Here is a 20,175-nt window from a genome sequence, read left to right as displayed (position 1 = left end):
TTTGTCACGCGCGGTAGTCTCCACAGTCATCGGGATGTCTAGAGCTCTTAGCATCAGTGTGCGAACTGAACTGAACTGGGGCGAGAGAATAGGCAATCAAAGGCCATTCACTAAGTGCTGTGACTCGCAGCCTCAGCCCTTAGCTTGTGTCTGTAGCACAGAGAGAGCAACTAAATGTTATTGTCACGAGGGAGCTCCTTGAAGGCGCAGTCAGCAATGACTAAGCTTCTCCAGAGAATTGATGCAACAAAAAGGGCACATGGGGGAGGACAACACGAGCTTGAATAGGGGCAAGCACCTTACAGCGTCACGATGACACTCCATGGAAAACATCCACAGGTATGACTGATAACAGGATGAACTTGTTGATGGCCTTTAACGTTCCCATAGCAAACTGCTTTTCTACAGTTTGAAATACGTCTTGGTGTCAGAGTGTGTTGGCCAACATGATGCTGGAATTTAGCCAGTTTAAAACGTGCTTGTAGTGAGCCTGACTAGGAACACGGTTTGCGTGCCTGCATCTCCATCAGACTGGGGGCCTCCGAGAAGCGGTGTTGTGCACATATCAGTGATGTGCAACACCACTGATGTCCTTTCCAATCCGATACTGAGTACATTTCAGGCTGGTATCAGCAATAACGATCCAATACCGATATTTTGTGCAGATTCACCTAATATGCCTGGTAAATTTGAACACGTAGTGTATTTCATATCGTAGCATAAAGAATTCATTCATTCATTCATTTATTAATTAACTAAATTAAATGTATTATTCAATTCAATTAATGTATAATTCAGTAATTGATTAAAGTCATTTATTTGAAACCCTGAAGTATATCTGAGGTAGCGGAGTGATTACAAAAAAGCCACGCTAACAGCTACAACAGCAGAAAAAACAGGCGACAAAAAATAATATTTTCAAAAATAAAAAAAAGACAATAATTAAAATAATAAAACCATTGCATGACAGTCGGATTTATAGCGCAGACTTAAAACGCTCAGTTCCAATTCAGCACCCATATCGAATTTTTTTGGACTGTCTATTTACATGTTCTGTCAAGTGGCCCGTGTCCGCTATCACTGTGTTCACAGAAAATATGAGCCAACCCGCACTAGCACACGTCCAAATGCTTTACACCCATCCGTCTCACACAGTCCTGGCAGTGATGCCCGTGATAAAAAACTTTGATGTTACTAAAAGGATTTTGCACACCTCTGCATCCTACAGCACTGCTGTGTTGCTTAATGTTTCCAGCAGGCAATAAGAAGCCCACTTATCCATGATGGTGGTACATCACGATGGGAAGACAAACCGACTTGTTGCATCACGTTAGTGCAGCATGCTCATTCAATGAGATGCTTGGTAAGAATTCAACCACTTTGAAGTGATGTATCATTTTCTACAAGGTCGGGAGGGTTCGCCTTCGGAAAGAAAAGGAAAAAAACAACCATTTAGCTCCAGAGGACAGCACATCTTTCAGTATGTGAGTGAGGTCCATGCTGATGCACAGCTCTTGGATCCTAAAGGGTGGCCCAGTGATGTAATGCAGTGGCCCCCAACCTGTACCGGGCCATGGGTCATTTGGTACCGGGCCGCACAGAAAGAAAAAATAATTTCCATGATGTTTTATTTTGAAAAGTGGCCGGATTCTCTCTGTTACATCCGTCTCACTTGACGCTTGTCCATTGTGCGTGTGCTAACTTGATCTCACCGTACAGATAGACTACTACTGTATTTTTACCATTTTTCTTTCACCTCATATTTGGTGTCAAATGCTGATACTATGTGGGAATGCATAAAGGTAAGTTTTAATGACTTATTGAGTGCTAATGTGCACATTTGTCTCAAGTTAATTCATGCTAGCACACTGCCTTTTACCACACGCGTCAAACAGCGATGTAATGTTGATGTTTTCCATCTCTCTGGAAAAACTCCAGAGATAAAATAAATTTGATCGCCATAATGTACGCTATAAACCCCAACCCATAACCCCCCACCCCCGGTCCGCGGGAGATTTGTGAGAACACAAGCCGGTCCGTGGGTCAAAAAAGGTTGGGGACCACTGATGTAATGGACGCTAATCAGCTAAAAGAAAGACCTGATCTCATTAAAAGAAGCTCATTCGTACCTGGTTTCTGTATCTCTTGGCATATTTGTAGATCTCCGTCAAGGCCAGGTTGGTGTTGAATTCATTTCTGTATTTCTGCAAGATGTTTTTTTTCCCATCAGATCAAAGTCCGCAAGTAAAACATTTTGATAGTGGAGCTTGTGTTACTCACTCGAGATTCCTCCGCTAGGTGAGCGTTCATCTCCTGCTCGCTGAGGGGCGCCATCTCCTGAATCTGCTGGTAGTAGCACTGTACCCTCTTCTTGTACTCTGGGATCTCCTTAGCATACAGCAGCTTGTTGGTTGGAGAATCCTGCAGAATAAGTGGTCATAATCATTGATGCCCACAACTTTATTAGGCAGTAACTCGATAAACTTCACTCCTAAACTTGATGTAGTACTCAAATAACAAATAACTTTCTGACCTACTGAGCGGAGACAATGGAAGGAGGGAAGGCTTTTTCTTTTCCGAGCTCACATCCCAGAGTGAGCAATACTCCTTCATGCCACTCTCTCCACTTCCTGCCTCGCTCTCACACTGGTGCTCACTTAAGCAGAAATAAGAGTCGCTGGGCTGAGCGGTTGTGGCCACATTCAGGTTTTTAATGGTGACTACAGTTGTGCTAGCGTGAGTGTGTATGCGGAGGAAAGGGACAAGTAGGAAAAAGTAGGACAAAGTCGGGGGCTGGGGGGGCAGCCACAGCAAATGTGCTTACAACACAACTTGTGTGTCATGAGTTATTTGTGTCACATCACTGTGTGTGTTTGTGCGCTTGTGTGGTGTCTAAACGCCCAAAGTCGCTCCTCCTGATAAGGAAGACTCTCTTCCTGTTTGCAAGGTCACTTCCTGCCGTTTGCCCATCTGCTTGGCAACCCCCCTGTGACCTCTCACCCCTGCATACGTGTGCATCTTGCCAGATAAGGGGTCTCCGTGGAAACGGGGTGCATTGCTTCATTTGAAGCCCCTGTCTTCCCCACCTGCAGTGCAAATGCTAATCCGGACCCATTGCCCTTCCTTGCACCGCCCTGATCCCATCATGCCCGCCGTAAACACTGGAGGAAAACGTGGAAGGTTTTGCAGGAACAGATGAAATGGTATCCTTGACCCTTATGACGCAGCCTTATGCAGATGAGACTGCAGATGCACATTTCTGTTGCGTGCACATGTGAACTTGGCTTCCATATTTAGAAATGAAGCCAAGTGTATAAATCAGAGTGTTTGTCAGTGACAGAGTAACAGTCCTTGAGTTCCTCTAGGGAAGGAAGCTGGTCAGGAACAGACAGGAAGCAGAGCGTGTTCACAGGGTCACAGTGTTGGAGGGATGAGACAGATTGGTGAACAGTGAAGACAGTGACATTTGAGCTTCGAGACAGACACTCAGACATATTGTCTGCATGCTTGAACACACAAAATACACTTGTGAGCAGCCACAAGCGAGATCCTCGGTGCCTGTGACCTTGGATCAGTCGACATGACGGAAATAAGACGAGGTGAGGTGGATGGAGCTGACAGTCTGATGGCTTGGGGGTTCACACAGGGATCCTGGAGGTCAGAGTGTGTGGGCTTTTTTTCATAATCTATGAGAAGCAGGATCTTTTTCACTGTTTATGTTGGAGTCTGACAGCTTTGTGGGCACCAAACACCAAACCTTCACAGTACGTTAGTCTATTTGAGGGTTGAATTACATGCCAAGAAAGGGATGGGAAACATATATGCAGGCAGGGTGGTACAGGTAGGTACCTATGTTGGTTGGTGGATAAGTAGGCAGGGTGGTACAGGTAGGTACCTATGTTGGTTGTTGGATAAGTAGGTAGGGTGGTACAGGTAGGTACCTATGTTGGTTGGTGGATAAGTATGCAGGGTGGTACAGGTAGGTACCTATGTTGGTTGGTGGATAAGTAGGCAGGGTGGTACAGGTAGGTACCTATGTTGGTTGTTGGATAAGTAGGTAGGGGTATGAATGCTGGTACATAGACAAGCAGGTACATAAGAAGGTAGGTAGTTGCTAATTTCAGAGGCGTCGATTTCAGAGCAAGGGTTTCTTTCAGTCTATGGCGATGTAAAACAAGACATTTGGTGTTTCGGCAGGTTCCAGTTAATGGCAGCCTTGAGCCTTGCTCGTTCCTGAACATCCTCACCAATTTTGTTTCATCTGATGGTGACAGTTTGGATCTTCTCCCAGACCTTGGCAAAGTGGTGACTTCCAAGTAGCTTGTACAGTGGAGCTTTGGTTTTTCGCACACCAGTTTTTGTTGAAAATGTTTGCCAAAATGTTGCCTTGGTTTTCATACACTGTCTCTCTCGTACCATATTGCACATAACAAACTAGTCTGTTTGTACTGTATCGTATCATTCCGTGAAATCGAGGGCCCAACAAAGAACCCCACGCGTTGGTGACTCACTGTCAAATCAAAAATGTCTGCATTTTTTTATTCAGTACAACTGTTAAATAACCCGCTGTGGGGCCGAAGAAAGTCAACAATTGTGCCAGCGATTTGATAAGAAGGTGAAATACACTTTTGAATTTGATATTGCCAGGATGTACGGGAAGTCCGCATCAACAATAAGTTCCCTCCTTTTGTCATTTATAATCATTTTGAATTGTTTTCTTCATATAAAACTATAATTATTCTCAAAAATGCAGTTTTGAACGGATTCATTGGATTTACATGATCTCCTATTGGAATAATTGCCTCGGTTTTCCTCAAATCTTTTGGAACGAATTAACAAAGAAACCGAAATATCACTTTACTTAGGTGCAATTGTTTGAACTGATGATCTGATGCTCCAAAAGACTACATTTTTCCTTCTTAGATCTTCACTGAGTTTCTAGGATCTTTCCTTGTTCTGAGCGTTGGTCGATCTCATGAGCACCATCAAAGAAATCCTATTATGCTGCCAAGAAGAAACTACCCGATGCAGTCAATCGATAATCACTTATGAGACGTTAATAGACGTTAATAAAAGACATTCTGGAACCTTCAGGACCACTAATTACAATATCTGTGTGTACATATTAGGGGTGCTCTAATCGATCGGCCACCGATCACTATCGACCGATTTCCGTGAAAAAGCACGGTATCGGCGTATGCCGATACTTGCTTTTTAACGCCTATCACCTTTGCCAATCAGCTCCGCCCCCATTGCAGCATCCAACCTATAGCGGCCGTCTCCTGACCACTTTCCCTTCGCAAAGCCAAAACAAGCATGTCTGCCATGTGGGACTTCCTGTCGTTGTGAGAGCGATACAAGTTTTGCACACTGCAAAACATGCCTTCAAGAGCATTAGTATCAGCATTTGGGAGCAAATATGAAGTGAAAGAAAAAGACTAAAAATACAGTATTGTAGCACATTTGTGTGAATTTCTCTCGGAGATGAATAAAGTATCTATTTGTGCAATGTGTGAAAACGGGAGAAGGTGCGTTCATGATGTTCAAACAGAGTGGGACAAATCGTTGCTCGCATTAAGCATTCAAAAACTGGGGGATCTCGAACTGTATATTAGTTTTGAACCCACCATCCACCAGTACGAGCCTGGATTTTACTTTTCAGAGAGGCCGTGTACCGAAGAAATATGCACATTAGCACTCAATAAGGTAATCAAATCTTACCTTTATGCATTCCACCGAGTATCCACATTTGGAACCAAATGTGAGGTGAAAGAAAAAGGGTAAAAATACAGTATAGTAGTAGTACTGTAGTAGTACTGTGCAGCGTGGGACGTAGTTAGAAGGTGCGTTCAATAACTGTCAAACAAAGTGGGACAAAACGGCGCTCGCATTAAACATGCAAAAAATGTGGGATTTCTAATTGTACATTATTTTTAAAATAAAATAATGGCCCATACTTCCAAAATTGACATCCCTTTACATAAAGTTTGATGTAGTTATCGCTATAGTTGCATTTCGAATTGAGATTTACATCCTACTTATTATAGATTTAAAAAATTTCATCTGCGATTAAACGTGATTAATTATGAGTGAACTATGGACAAAAATGTGATTAATTGTGATTAAATATTTTAATCGATTGACAGCCCTAATATATAGAAATACCTTCAGACATACTGTACATACATACAGGTAGGGGTATTTCTATTGTCTGTGTATGACATTTTCTGTTCAAAATTTTAGTGTAAAACAATTTCTAAAAATTTTAAATTTCAATGTATTGTTGATTTCCAGATCAAATGAGTGAATCCAAGCTCAGTTAAAATGTTATTATTATGTATTATTATTTTGTATGTTGCTTGTTGGTAGTGTTTGTAACACTGTAGGGAAGGAAAAAAGTAAAATAAAGATGGAGAAAGTTTCTTTCATACTGCTGCTCAGGTTTTTATTGAAATCTCCATGTGGGTCACTGCGCATACCTTTATGACTTTCAGCTCCATGGCGTCTTATTATCTAGCTTCTTTGGTTCCAACAGACATACAGAACCATAATCTCCTGAGTATGAGGCCAGCATGTTAACCACCGCACCCAATTCTTGATTTTAAAAATGATTGAAGATATATGTTGTATGATCATTCTGTCCAGGAAAAATAACTGTTCAAATAAATCATGAAGGACCCAAAATTCATATGACAATCATGCCCATGATGAGTGTATGCAAATATTTGACCCCAAATCTCCATCCATCCACCCATCGATCCATTTTCTATGACGCTTATCCTCATTAGGATGACTACGGATCAAATGTATGTTGGTAAATTCTAGGTAGGAGACAGACAGGTAAGTAGGTAGATAGCTGTTGACGTTACCAAGCGAAGGGTAGATAAAAGGATAACTAAATGGTACGTGGAGGGTTGAAAGGTAGGAAAGTATTGGGGGGGTGTGTTGCTGGTAGATAATTGGGTAAGTGTGTCGTTATAAAAGTGGATAGATACAGTAAGTAGGCAGGCAAGCAGGTGGATATGTACAGTAGGTAGATAGGTACTGACCTTGCCCAGCTGCAGGTCCGAAATAGAGCAGGCGTCTATGAAGGCCTGTGCAATGACAGACAGACAGGCGTCCATGTGGTCCGTCTTGTCGATATCAAAGACAAACTGAGGATTTTTCAGGATGTTCACCCAAAAGCGCAACGGTAAACTGTGCACAAGGGAACACCTTTTAAAATCTTGTACTTCCACCACAAAGAGACTTCAATGTACATAGTTTACAGTAGTTGTGTACCTGTTGGTTTTCCAGATATGTAGGGTGTCCGGGTCTGTGATGCCTCGTTTGTCAGCCTGCTCCTCCAGAAAGTCAAAAAAGTATTTGACAGCGAGCGGGGGTTGCTCTGGGGGGATGCTGAGGATGGCCTGGAAGAGGTCGTCCAAAAACTTCTGGAGGGTTCCCTTTCGAATGAAAGACAAAAAAGGTCCATATTTACACTGTGATATGAGTTTACAGACAGCAGAAATAGTAAAACGGCCACAGAAAATTTCAAATGAGCTGTAACTTGCACTGTCTGGTCAAAGACATCAGGATGGGGGGGTTTACCTTGGTAGACAGAAGGCGTGTCAGGTAGATTTCAGGCAGCACCTTCTTGCGATGACTTTGCCTGTGCGACTTCTTGGTCTCCATCAGCTCGTCATGAGGAAGAACCTGGAAAACCAGACACTCAAAGTCAACATTCAGCATATAAGATGACTGTAGAGCTCCTCATGAGGTGGCTAAATGAATACCCCTCTGTCTTTGCGGGAATAGAGAGGAATTTCTCTGTTTCATGCATTAGACACATGATCCCCAAACCACATCAGGGTAGCTGAGAAACACCAAATAATGCAAAGAAGTGAGGAAATGCCTGCTGCTTGCTGTGTGTATAAGATCATATATCTGACTGCACAGAGGCCTACATGTAAATTTACAGACTAGTGTCAAAAAAGAACTACAAATCTGTCTTTAAAATGGACTATTCACCCGGCAAATTACGTTCCGAAGAACTCATTATTGTAAAGTCAAAGGGCCCATATCTTGGCAGACGGTTATAAAAGAGCTTAAGCTGCATTAGCGCCGCTCTGTCCTCGTAGCAGCTTTCCTTTTCACCTCCATTCACCCCCATTCCCTCAATCTCCACACAGAGGGAAAGCGACACAGAGAGAGCACTTATGGAATGTATGAGAAGTTACTCACCAAGTGTACGTACTTCTCCGTATCCAGATCTTTGACTGGAGGGACACAAAAAGAAACAATGTGCGATCAACAACAGAGAGAATGGGAGAAGACAGGCGGAGGGAAGTAGGGAGGATGTGACAGCTCGGAGGGAGGAAAAAGACAAAGACACTGAAAAGAGAGGAAGGTAGATAGAGTACATGCAAGAGGAGAAAGTGATTAAGGTGGACTGTGGGCCGGAAGGGGAGGGGAGCTGTCAGATAGAATGAAAGAGAAAGATTACGAGTGAAAGGGGAGAAAGGAGCGGGAGATTGGGAGAGACAGACATACAAAGTCTGGGATTGGCTGTGGCGCCGCTCAAATGAGATGCTAATGCTCGGCAACGCTGGAACCATTTTATATTTAGATCTACCGATATGAACAAATGTGATGTGAGCACATGTGGATGCCAACGCGCACAAACACAAGACGCTCGATTATTGTGTTGGTGAGTGAGTGCAGCCCACTCTGCCAGGTGGTGCTGCTGCCCACTGGGCCTCGGTCCAGACCCTCAACACCGATCACAGTGTTTTTATATTAGCCAGGGAGCTCGCCAGGCTCATAACACCCCCTTGATGCTTTGAAGTCACAGCCAGCTTTTGTCCACATAAGCTTTTTTTTTGGCTCAGTATGAATGAGAGGAGACGCTGTGATGGACAGAGCCTGAAAACAGCACAGCTCTGGTCTGGTACTGATTGTGTACGGTACAACCCAGACAATGAAACAGTGACAAGCCCATTAAAAGGCTGCATTTAAACTCATCTCCAGTACAGGCAAAGGGGTCACTTTACGCTGGATGACTATGAGCCAAGCTCTACTAATGCAGGATTTCTGACATGAATGAAGTGTTAGGATAACTTCTGTGCATGATGAGATTTATTAGGTGCAAGTGGCTTTAGATCTTTAAGGTCTTCTGAGGACGGCAAGGTGCGCGATTTCATATGTGTTTATATGAGAGTATCATGTTCATGTGATTTACAGAGTTTCCTGTGCTCGAGTGAGCAGACGTATTTACGCAAGTGAGTGTGAGTGTGACAGAGCGTCAGCTTGTGTTTGAAGGTGACGTACCTCTCCCCAGGGTGTTCTCTTTCTTGTCTTGCATGCTCATGGCTAGCGATGCCCCTTCTGGGATCTGGAGGAGAGAGAGGAAAGACGAGGAAAGACAGAGTTCACAAGGTCAGAGGTCAGCGCTGGTGCACCAGAGAAGTGTTATTAGGCTAGTCCCCCGAGGGGAGAGTGGTTTTGAGTGCATGTTTGTGTGTTTTGCTCTCGTGTTGCTGTTGTGTTGCTGAATCCATAGTGTTGGTAAGTCTGTGCTGAACGGGATTGTGGGGCTTGGCCAATGAACCGCAGCTTGCTGCTTTCACTGCCCCGTCACCACAGCTCAGCAAAACTAAACAGAGCACTTAACCAGTACAGGTAAGAGGTCAAAGGTTGAGGGTCGCCCAATGTCTGTTTACCCCCACACAAATGAGTGCAGACATAAGCAAACACGCAAGACATTCCAGTACACTTTTTCTTTAGTTGTTTTCTACTGCAGATAGTTAGCAGGTGTTGGTTATGTTTGTGTTGCAATTAAAGTACAAAACAACTGTCTGTTAAATGTCAAAACAAGCAGTTATCAATCTCACAAAATAAATAAATGACTTGGACTTAGAGGGGAATGAGAGGTTTTGATTTAGATATTTAAACATGATTTATTATATGTAAGGTTTTATTATCATCCTTATATTTATTCATTCATTTTCTTTAACACTTGTTCTCATCAGGGTCACTAATTTGCAGCCTATCCCAGCTGCATTTGGGTGAGAGGTGGGGTACACCCTGGACTGTCAATCACAGGATACATATAAAAAGCAACCATTCACACTCACATTTACACCTATGGAGTCACAAATTAACATGTATGTTTTTGGAATGTGAGAGGGAGCCTGTGTACCTGGACAAAAATCCATGCACGCATGGGGAGAACATGCGGACAACACACAGAGATGTTCCAATGTAGATTCGAACCCTTGAGGCTGACATGCCACCCCGTGTAGACCGCTTGAATTCAGTAAGAGTAAATAATTGAAGTGAAAAGGTGCTACTTCATGCCATGCAAATAATTAATGTCATTAATTTAAGTAAATTCAAGTCAGGACTAGGCACTTTTCATAGAGAGCAGGTCTAAGAGCACCTAAAAAACAACAGAACCCCACATGCGCAACTACTTTGGCAATGGAGGCAAGGAAAAACTCCCTCCAGGAAGCAACCTCAAACCGCTTTTCGTCCTGGATCCGGGTGATGGGGGCAGCAGTGTTAGTGGGAAGTTCAGACTCCCAACCCCGGCCAGCCCCTCCAGTTCCACCGAGAGAACACCAAGGCGTTCTCTGCGAGACATAATAGCTCCAGCTTGTCCTAGGTCTGCCCTGGGGCCTTCTCCCGGCTGGGCATGCCCGGAACACCTCACCAGGGAGGAGTTCGGGAGGCATCCGGACTAGATGCCCAAGCCACCTCAACTGTGACAAAGCAGCGGCTCTACTCTGAGCCCCTCCCAGATGACAGATGACCGAGCTCCTCACCCTAATAGTACCTCAATGTAACATTACTATAAAAAAATGAAATGAAAATGACTATTACTGTATTAAAAAGTTGGATTTTATGTCTGTTTAACAGATTACAATCCACTAGCTCCAGTTGGCTGCTTATGTATAGTAAGTATGATATGCATAAATGGCTATTTTGTATGAATACGTACTGTAGATCAGGGGTCACCAACCTTTTTGAAACTGAGAGCTACTTACTTGGGTACTGATTAATGCAAATTAAGGGCTACTAGTTTGATACAAACTTCTGAAATAGCCAATTTGCTCAATTTACCTTTAACTATATGTTATTATGAATAATTCATGATATTCATCTATGGGAAGACACTGATTATGGTAATGATTTCTCACAATAAATATAAATAATGATTTACTAACAAAAGAAACAGATAAATATCAATATTCAACACTTTATTTCGGTATTTTCTCTAAGTGCAAGTGTTTTTCAAATTGAAAACAGTTATACGAAATCACAATGACCCATTTTCACTAGCCACTAAAATTTTTTCACAAATCATGAATTACTTTGCACCATGTTTGTACAAATAATAAATCATAAACATCGCTGACACTCTTCTTACCATTGTCGTTGCTCCCAGTTGAACACGGGAGAGAGTGGAGATTAGATCCGTTCCATATTGCTCGTCTTCAAGTACGGTGTTAGCAATTAGCATCATTGCTGCTTTGACAACATCCCCGTATGAAAAGACGTTCTTTTTCTTAATCAAGAGTTGCGTAGCTCTAAATGAGGAGTCGGTTGCTTTTTGGGAGTTTTTAAACAGTCTTGTGAAAAAGATTGCCGTTTGCACAAAGCTGCAGCTTTGGGCTCTTTCCGGGCGCTTCCCTGTGGGTAGTTAGCATTGTACCCCGTGTGACACGATGTGAAATGTCTCTCCACATTGTGCCGTAAAAAAAGAAAACTCTAACTCCCATTCATCGTGAAAACTATATGTTTTCTTTCTTTTTTCTGCCATCTATTTGGGGTTCAGTCATCTGCTCATTTTCACCCGCTAGCTTGTTCCCACCATGTTTGTATGATCTCCACAAACGCTACATTTTGGTCATGCACACAATACTGACCGTTGAACTATACTAGGTCAGGTAATTTATATTAAACATTTTTTAAAGTGTTTTTTTAATATATATTGTCACTTCCAGTTTACATGTAAGTGTGATTTAAACAAGAATAGCAACCCGAAAAAATTTGATGCAGCTCATTGGTAAGTGGCGCTATTTGAGCTATTTTTAAAACAGGCTGGCGGGCGACTCATGTGGTCCTTAGGGGCGACCTGGTACCCGCGGGCACCGTGTTGGTGACCCCTGAGGTTGATGTTCCACCAGTCAAATGTTTTAATAAATATTGTACAACATTTGGCATGAGGAAGTTCAACTATAAACATGCTGTACTTGGTCACATCCCTTAACCAGGTGATTAGTTACTTCACCAAAAATGGAACGTATCACTTATATATTTAGCTTGCAAATTTACTGAGCCAAATTGTCATTTATTAGACAAACATTGTAAGGGCAGAATTTTAATATGACAGCTCCAGTTGCTCTGCAAATGCAAACAAATGCACTAACATCTCCACAGTCAAACAAGGCAGCCAGGAACACCTTTTACACAGAGTTCTCACCTTCTTCCTCACTGATGCTGTTACAATATCAGGTGCATCGTGACACAGAGGCATACATGCAAACACACTCACACGCACACACACACACATGCACCACACACCTTGTAATGGAAGACTGTGTTGAGTTTCTTTCGCCCATCCTCCATCACGGAGGAGTTATCCAGGTCCTGCAGAAGTTTGCTGTTGCTTCCAGAGTCAAACCACTCTGAAGGGGCAAAAGATGAGAGTGCTGAAATCAGGTGAAAGGAATGAGAGAATCTCTGTCTAGATTAAAAAAGAGAGAGATGAGACAGAGGACAGCCGTGTTGTGACTCTGGATGTCACGGCCCATAGAAATACTGTTGGGACATTAATCAAATCAGCACTGCAGGCTGCACAGCCTTTTGGATGCAATAATTCTTGTGATTATGACTGTACAATATCCTCAATGCATCCTGTCATATATTTTATTGCAGCCCCAGGTTCGTGGAGCTTCATGAGAGGAATTGACCTTTTGTAAAGGAGACTGTCAAATCTCTGATGTGCTGGGGAGGGGGAAGAATGAAAGCAATAATCAGAAAGACGGTGGTCTTACCCAGGTCGACGTCCTCTGCTCGTGGCCACTGGGAGAATGGCAGGTTTTTATAAAAGGCTTCTATGATTTTCTCCTTCACTTGGCAGATGGTGTCCGTATTCATAACCCTGACAGATAGCGAGTCCATGCCACAACCCTGAAAGGACACGTTGATGTTCTACAAAAACAAACAAAGAACAATACGTTATAAAACATACGTTTTCATTTCATAAACCTCTTTTCAGTGACCATTTGTGGGCCCTTAAATGTCAGAGTGAGTTAATGAGAGGTAGCCGACCTGTGGCTTAGCTTCAATATTCTCGCGAAGCAGCCACTCCTCGTTGAGAGTGTAGCGTGCTTTCCCTGTGATGGCATCAATGGAGCCCTTGTTGATCTGCTGCTTGATTGCACACAGCAGGAGGAAGAAGGGCTCACCCACTGTTTCCTGAAGAATGAACAAGAACAGTGGGGTATTAGCGAGATGAAACGATTAGAGATATTTTGGTTGTCAACCACGTCAAAGTTGGCAGAGCACTCCACAGAACAATTTTGTCTTCACCTTGAGGTAGCTGTACATGCAGATAGACATCCAGTTGGTCAGCATTTTCTCCACGACAGACTCAGTGCGGCGCAGCATCAACTTGGGGTTCTTGGAGGCTGAAGCATCAATGAGGTCCACCAGCAGATCTTTCATAATACTAGTGTAGTACTCCAGCTTGCCATGGAGGGCGATGGTGAGCAGGGATGCCAGACTGCATCTATGTGGTGAGAAAACACAAGAGGACGAGTGATGAGTTAAAACTTGCAAACATGCCCGTCTGAGGTCAGTGGAGATTTGAAAACAGCTGCATTACTAAAACAATAACAAAGCTGTCTGTCATCCCTGCCTGAATATGTGATTGAAGAAGAGGTGCCTCAAGGACCCGCTCTAATGCACGGAGTGTTTGGATGGCTAAACCACAAGTGCTGGGGATTTCCTTTACAAAGACCCCCATATGCAGCAGAAATAAGCTACATCATTAAAAAAATGCTGACGCTGAGCTGACATGCATGTAGTCTTGCCTCTGGAATTTCTTCCTGAAGATGCACAATGACTGTCTGCTCTTAGGACATACCACATTAATAGAAGGCTGCAGCATCTACTGATGTTGTGTTTGTCTGGTGCAGCAGCTACAGAGGTCCTCACTGTCAAGGTTTTCACAATAAAGTATAATGTATAATCCAATGTGACTGCCTCACTTGTGGTAAACTACTATATAAACATAAGTACATGTTACATGAATCAGGTTTGAGTATGAGGCAGTGCAGTTCTCCACCAGTCCAAACTACAACCACAACAACAAACATATTGTCCCCCTGTCAATAAAAAGTCAATGCAGGAAAAAAAGGCATTTATTTGTATTGGATCTCATTGTACAGGGTTATTTAAAAAATGCACCAATTTCATTATGCAATATTTTATTAAGGAAAAGCAATAGAAAACTCCAGCCAAGTCTCAAATATTCTACTCACAACCAAGTTTTATTTCTTGTCTTACAAGAATTCAATGTGGCCACCACCTGCAGCATGGGCAACATCAATGCGAGAAGAGAATTCCTCCCAGATGCCTATCACCATATCACGATCCACTGAGTTGATTGCTGTTGTTATTCGATGTTTAAGGCCGTCGAGGTTAGTGGGCAGCGGTGGAGCATAAACGAGATCTTTTACATATCCCCACAAGAAAAAAAAATCACACACGGTGAGGTCTTGCAGGCCAAGAGCAAAGAGCAAGGTCTTGGGCTCCCTTCCGACCAACACTGCCGGAGGAATGATGCAACTACAGCGTAGCAGTGGCAGCCATTCAAAACTGAGAAAAGTCCTCTTTTAAATGGTCATTGACTCATTACATGATAATGCTTGAGAACTGAAGCAATGTGTCCCATGAAATCAGTTCATTCTTTTTAAATAACCCTGTATTGTGCAAGTGTACATAAATGTATGGCCGGTCAGTGTAGTCTTACATTCAAACCACTTTGTTTGAACTACTAAAGAGCTGGTTTAGTTGCAAAGACTGCGTTGCTTTCTGATTCTGCCGCTGTGTGGGAAATAATTCCCGCAATAACCACACTTAACACACAGTGGTGTGAAAAAGTGTTTACCCCCTTCCTGATTTCTTTTTTTTTTTTGCATGTTTGTCACACTTAAAAGTTTCAGATCATCAAACAAATTTAAATATTAGTCAGTGACAACACAACTGAACACAAAATGCAGTTTTTAAATTAAACTTTTTATTTTTAAATGATAAAAAAATATCCAAACCTACATGTCCCAGTGTGAAAATGTGATTGCCCTCTAAATCTACTCACTGGTTGGGCCACCCTTAGCAGCAACAACTGCAATCAAACGTTTGCAATAACTTGGAATGAGTCTCTTACAGCGCTGTGGAAGAATTTTAGCCCACTCATCTTTGTAGAATTGTTTGAATTCAGCCACATCAGAGGGTTTTCCAGCATGAAGCGCCTTTTTTGTCATGATACGTCAGGCACGAGTTGAGGCTGTTGAGTGCTTGACCCCCAGTATGCAGAGATGAGGCGGTGGTGTGCAAAAGTAAAGAGTCTTTAATAATGCAAGTGCAGGTACTCATAGCAGCAAAACATAAGCGACAGAGAAAAAGGCTCTGTGGAAAACAATACGAAAGGTAGAATCAAGGTAAGTAAATTCTTCTAAGTGACAACACCGGTAAGGACACGAGGTACAGCAGGAACAAGGGTAACAATAGCAACAATGAACGAGCGCTGCACATTCGACGGAGCTGGCTTTTTAGCTGGCCACTAATGTTAATTGACCGCAGCTGCGCTGTCACGAGGCGTGAAGCGGCTGCCTCTTCCTCTCCGGAGAAGGCACAGCCCGCCAAAATAAGAGCGCAGGACAGGAGACGCTCTTATTTTTTGACATTTTTAAGGTCATGCCACAGCATCTCAAAAGGATTCAGGTCAGAACTTTGACTAGGCCACTCCAAAGTCTTCATTTTGTTTTTTTGTCCATTCAAAGGTGGACTTGTTGGTGTGTTTTGGATCATTGTCCTGCTGCAGAAGCCAAGTTGGTTTCAACTTGAGGTCACAAACAGATGGCCAGACATCCTCCTTCAAGATTTTTTAGTAGACAGTAGAATTCATGGTTCCATTCACAGCGAGTGTTCAAGGTCCTGAAGCTGCAAAACAGCCTCGAACCATCACACTACCACCACCATATTTTACTGTTGGTATGATGTTCTTTTTCTGAAATGTAGAGTTACTTTTATGCCAGATGTAACAGGACACACACCTTCCAAAAAGTTCAGACTTTGTCTCGTCAGACCACAGAGTATTTTCCCAACGGTCTTGGGGATCAACAAGATGTTTTCTGGCAAAATTGAGACGAGCCTTAACGGTCTTTTTGTTCAGCAGTGGTTTTCGTCTTGGAACTCTGCCATGCAGGCCATTTTTGCCCAGAGTCACAAACACTGACCTTAACTGACGCAAGTGAGACCTGCAGTTCTTTGGATGTTGTTGTAGGTCTTTTGTGACTTCTTGGATGTCATCGCTGCGCTCTTGGGGTAATTTTGGTTGGCTGGCCACTAGTGGGAAGGTTCACCACTGTTCCATGTTTTCGCCATTTGTTGATAATGGCACTGTGGTTCGCTGGAGTCCCAAAGCTTTAGAAATGGCTTTATAAACTTTTCCAGACTGACAGAGCTCAATTAAGTTCAGTTCAGTTATGATTTAACGGGGCTATCACTTTTTCACACAGGGCCATGTAGGTTTAGATTTTTTTTCTCCCTTAACAATAAAAAGTATCATTTAAAAACTATACTTTGGGTTCAGTTGAGTTGTCATTGCCGAATATTTTAATTTGTTTGATGATTTGGAACAAGTGTGACAAAAATGCAAAAAATAAGAAATCAGGAAGGAGGCAAACACTTTTTCTCACCACTGTAAATGTATGGCAGGCCAGTGTAGTCTTTGTCTCTGTAGTCCACTTTGTATCAACTACTAAAAGAGCTGGTTTAGTCGCAATAACCACATTTTGTTTTTTAATGTTTAGTGAATGGCCTAAACTAAAAGTAACAAAGATGGTTACCTGTCTCGTACAGCAAAGTCTTTCTGCTGCTCCAAGGCATGGACGAAGGTGATCAGGAAGTGCTTGTTATTGAGAAGGGTGGCGAACAAAGTGATGCCCTCCTCTACGTTGGGTCTGGTCGGGTTGGTGGCCTGATGGCAAAAGGGTGGAAAATTATTATTTCACTACTGACCCCTGGTACACCTGCTGATTTTTCATCATCTAGTTCATTCTCTTCATCAAGTCTCAAGTGTGCACCCAGTTCTTGCCTCCTCATCTTCATAGCTTTTCCTAGCTCACGCACCAGTCCCTAAATGTGCAGAGTCGACTTAATGAGTCTGGTCTATCAATGGGTGTGACTACGCAGCAGTGTGACAAAGTCTTCCCTCTGGACTGCAACCATATGGTGCAGTTTGCACGCTGACAGAAGGAGAACAGAGTTGTCCATTAAGATAAATGCTCGCCTGTGAGATTTATTTGCTGCTACCTGGAAACACTTCCTGGGAAGACGATGCGGATCCAGGGCACTTCATCACAGTTAGACAGGCTCCCCCTCCGGCTGCCGACCCCAAAACTAGCTCAGGATTGTTACTTTCTCTGGTAATGTGCACACACATACGTGCTCTCACTTTCAGCATGCAGAGGGAAATGTGAAAGTGCATGCTCCCCACCTTCTTTAAACGGTTGCCTCCTGTCTGGCCCTTCATCACATGCACTCACAAAACAATACAAATTTCCATGAGACTCCAACTGTTCAGCTGTTCAAAATCTACTAAGTACGAGTTTTTTACAGATCTGGTGTGCAGGCAGAACATGTATTAAGCATTAATTACACACACAAGCGCACAAGAACAAAATGCACAATATGCTTTTTTTTTTTTTACTTCTCATCAACAATCCCACGGTAGAGCCTTATTAAGGTTCTGTGTGACCCAGTTGAAAAAGTGCGGAATGAATAAGGACCCAAATCAAGGCAGCCTGACAGAAGAGTGCGCAAGCAAACTTCTTAATGGCTTAACCCCTCACCTGCCAGTCCTGCAGCAGCGGGTGGGTCTCTGGCAGCGCTCGAGGGCCCATTGAATCATACTCATAGGCGGGCTGGATCAGGCTTCTCTCGTAATCAGAGCACATCTGAAAAACACAGAGAGAGAGAGCTTTAAAAACAAAGTCAGCTGCAATCATAATTACAGGACTATGAGAGGACAGTCCACAGAAAAAGAGGCGGCCTTAAGAATTTTCTGGTAAATCAAGACCGGAACCAAAGGGCAGAGTTATGCGGAGAGGCCCTGGAATGGACTCTGGGTGAGGATGAAAAGGTAACATGACACGATGACACCAAACATCCCCAGACTTAATGGTTTTAGAGACAAACTGACAGGGGGCCAAGTGGCGGCCGTTCAGATCTGTCTGTCATTTTAAGACTGCTACATTTGGCTTCCGTGTCAGAAATGTAGACTTCTAGTCTTGTGAAGAAACGAGAGTGTCACAAGGGTCGTGTAGGTGGAAAATCACAGACGAAAGACGTGAATTTAGGTTCGTACTTGGAGCCACACCAGTGTCCAATGTAGTGACTCAACATGGCTGCAATCACCTGCACACTGGGAGAGGAACGTGGGCATGTGAGTTGACTGTGATTTGAGAAATCAGAGAGAAAAGTTCCCTTGTCTCAGTGCCCGCCATTGTTCTGTCTCCTTGAAAGTCCATGCCTGTGGTTGCAAGATAAAGCCTGCTGAGTTGTGCGCCTGTGAATTTGTGGAAAAATACCCACGCACTGATGGACCCCTTCAGGGTGGATCACACGTCAGAAAAATGCTTACCTATAGCGAACGCATTAACTCTCCACCAGGGTGCCAATTTATGCGACATTTTGCTACACCTACTGTGCATTTAAAGCCCCAAGGTGAATTTTCCTGCATATTCCAAGAGGCAGGGAGTATGAAATGGGACATGTAGGGAGAACAGATTAGCTCAGCAGCAGCAGAAAAAAAATGATCGTGTCTCTAGAAATCAGATAGAAGAGATAAATTGTGATTCCCACCTTTGGGAAGAACGTGCGCGTGACGAACTGTTTATACTCCAGGAATGGAATGCCCTGGCTGCGATTGAGTTCCTTGGTCAAGTCCGTCATGTCTGTCTGCAACTCTGCAAAGCCTGAAAGGACAAATAAAAATGTTTTCCAATTTAAAAACATCAATACGACACTGCAGGTTATAGGTTTTTAAAATGTGTATGTGTGCTTGTTTGCTACCAGCAAGCGTCAGCAAGCGTCTCTTATTTGATTTCCAAAACACTTTGAGGCAGTGTGTGACTAAGATCAAAAAAAGCATTACATTTGGGAGAGGATTTGCATGGTGGACACATGAAATGTTTTATTTATCATTGTGAAAACTTTCCTTCAGTTGTTTGGAAGCTGTCACCTACAGGAGTGCAGCCAAAATTACACTGTCCTAAATATACACACAGCAGAAGAGGCTCATGTGTTTTCCGACGCTGTTTTCTCTAGCGCACAGTATTACACATCTTCAATAAGAATGCAGTGCTTTCGAAACTTATCTATGAATCTCCCATTACCTGACATTATTGCTGGACCTTAGCAGGGGTTTGGGCTCCACTGAGTGCTCTTGTCTGCAACTGGACTGTTCAGGTTGTCTAGAATGTTTGACCTCTCACCGGAGCAGGCTTCATCAGTTCATGCTTACAACTAGACAGGCTAGCTCTTCAGCTTGTTTTCAACCTTTTTATTTTTTCCAACAGAAATTGGTCCGCCAAATTCTCAAGAGCTGGTGAGATCCATAAAAACAGACCCCATTTTAGCAGATGACATTTTAACACAGGATTGGCAAAAATGAACCACAGCATTCAAATCTCTTCTCATAAGGGTGTTCATGCTCAAGGTGACCTGCAGTGGAAATGTCATGTTCCAGCATGTTGAGCAATTGCAATGATAGTGTGTTATAAGAGAAGATAATGTCCTGCTCTAATCAGAGTTGCTGATCTCTACAGTACAGAGCCCTTCCTGCCGCACCACGTGAGACATATTTGGGTTACAATGCTGCTTTCTTCAGACTGTGTTTGC

The 20,175-nt window shown here is 43.1% G+C and overlaps 1 protein-coding gene across 1 annotated transcript in view; it reads right to left on the bottom strand.

Annotated features, from left to right (window-relative positions):
• Window positions 1-20,175, bottom strand: part of plxnd1 (plexin D1) — an 81,930-nt gene that overhangs the window by 1,024 nt on the left and 60,731 nt on the right. Inside the window, exons 22-35 of the mRNA XM_054783065.1 lie at window positions 19,138-19,250; window positions 18,126-18,230; window positions 17,121-17,251; window positions 13,579-13,777; window positions 13,318-13,464; window positions 13,041-13,197; window positions 12,568-12,671; window positions 9,310-9,373; window positions 8,224-8,258; window positions 7,591-7,695; window positions 7,282-7,445; window positions 7,050-7,197; window positions 2,281-2,421; window positions 2,130-2,204 (exon numbers count right to left, since the gene is read on the bottom strand). Of these exons, the coding sequence (XP_054639040.1) occupies window positions 2,130-2,204; window positions 2,281-2,421; window positions 7,050-7,197; window positions 7,282-7,445; window positions 7,591-7,695; window positions 8,224-8,258; window positions 9,310-9,373; window positions 12,568-12,671; window positions 13,041-13,197; window positions 13,318-13,464; window positions 13,579-13,777; window positions 17,121-17,251; window positions 18,126-18,230; window positions 19,138-19,250 (1,688 nt within the window). The remainder of the gene's footprint in view (window positions 1-2,129; window positions 2,205-2,280; window positions 2,422-7,049; window positions 7,198-7,281; window positions 7,446-7,590; window positions 7,696-8,223; window positions 8,259-9,309; window positions 9,374-12,567; window positions 12,672-13,040; window positions 13,198-13,317; window positions 13,465-13,578; window positions 13,778-17,120; window positions 17,252-18,125; window positions 18,231-19,137; window positions 19,251-20,175) is intronic.

This window comes from Dunckerocampus dactyliophorus, chromosome 1, assembly GCF_027744805.1.
Source record: "Dunckerocampus dactyliophorus isolate RoL2022-P2 chromosome 1, RoL_Ddac_1.1, whole genome shotgun sequence".
Taxonomy (NCBI): Eukaryota; Metazoa; Chordata; class Actinopteri; order Syngnathiformes; family Syngnathidae; genus Dunckerocampus; species Dunckerocampus dactyliophorus.
The sequence above is the reverse complement of the archived record's forward strand: the minus strand, read 5'-3'. Positions and strand labels throughout refer to the sequence as shown.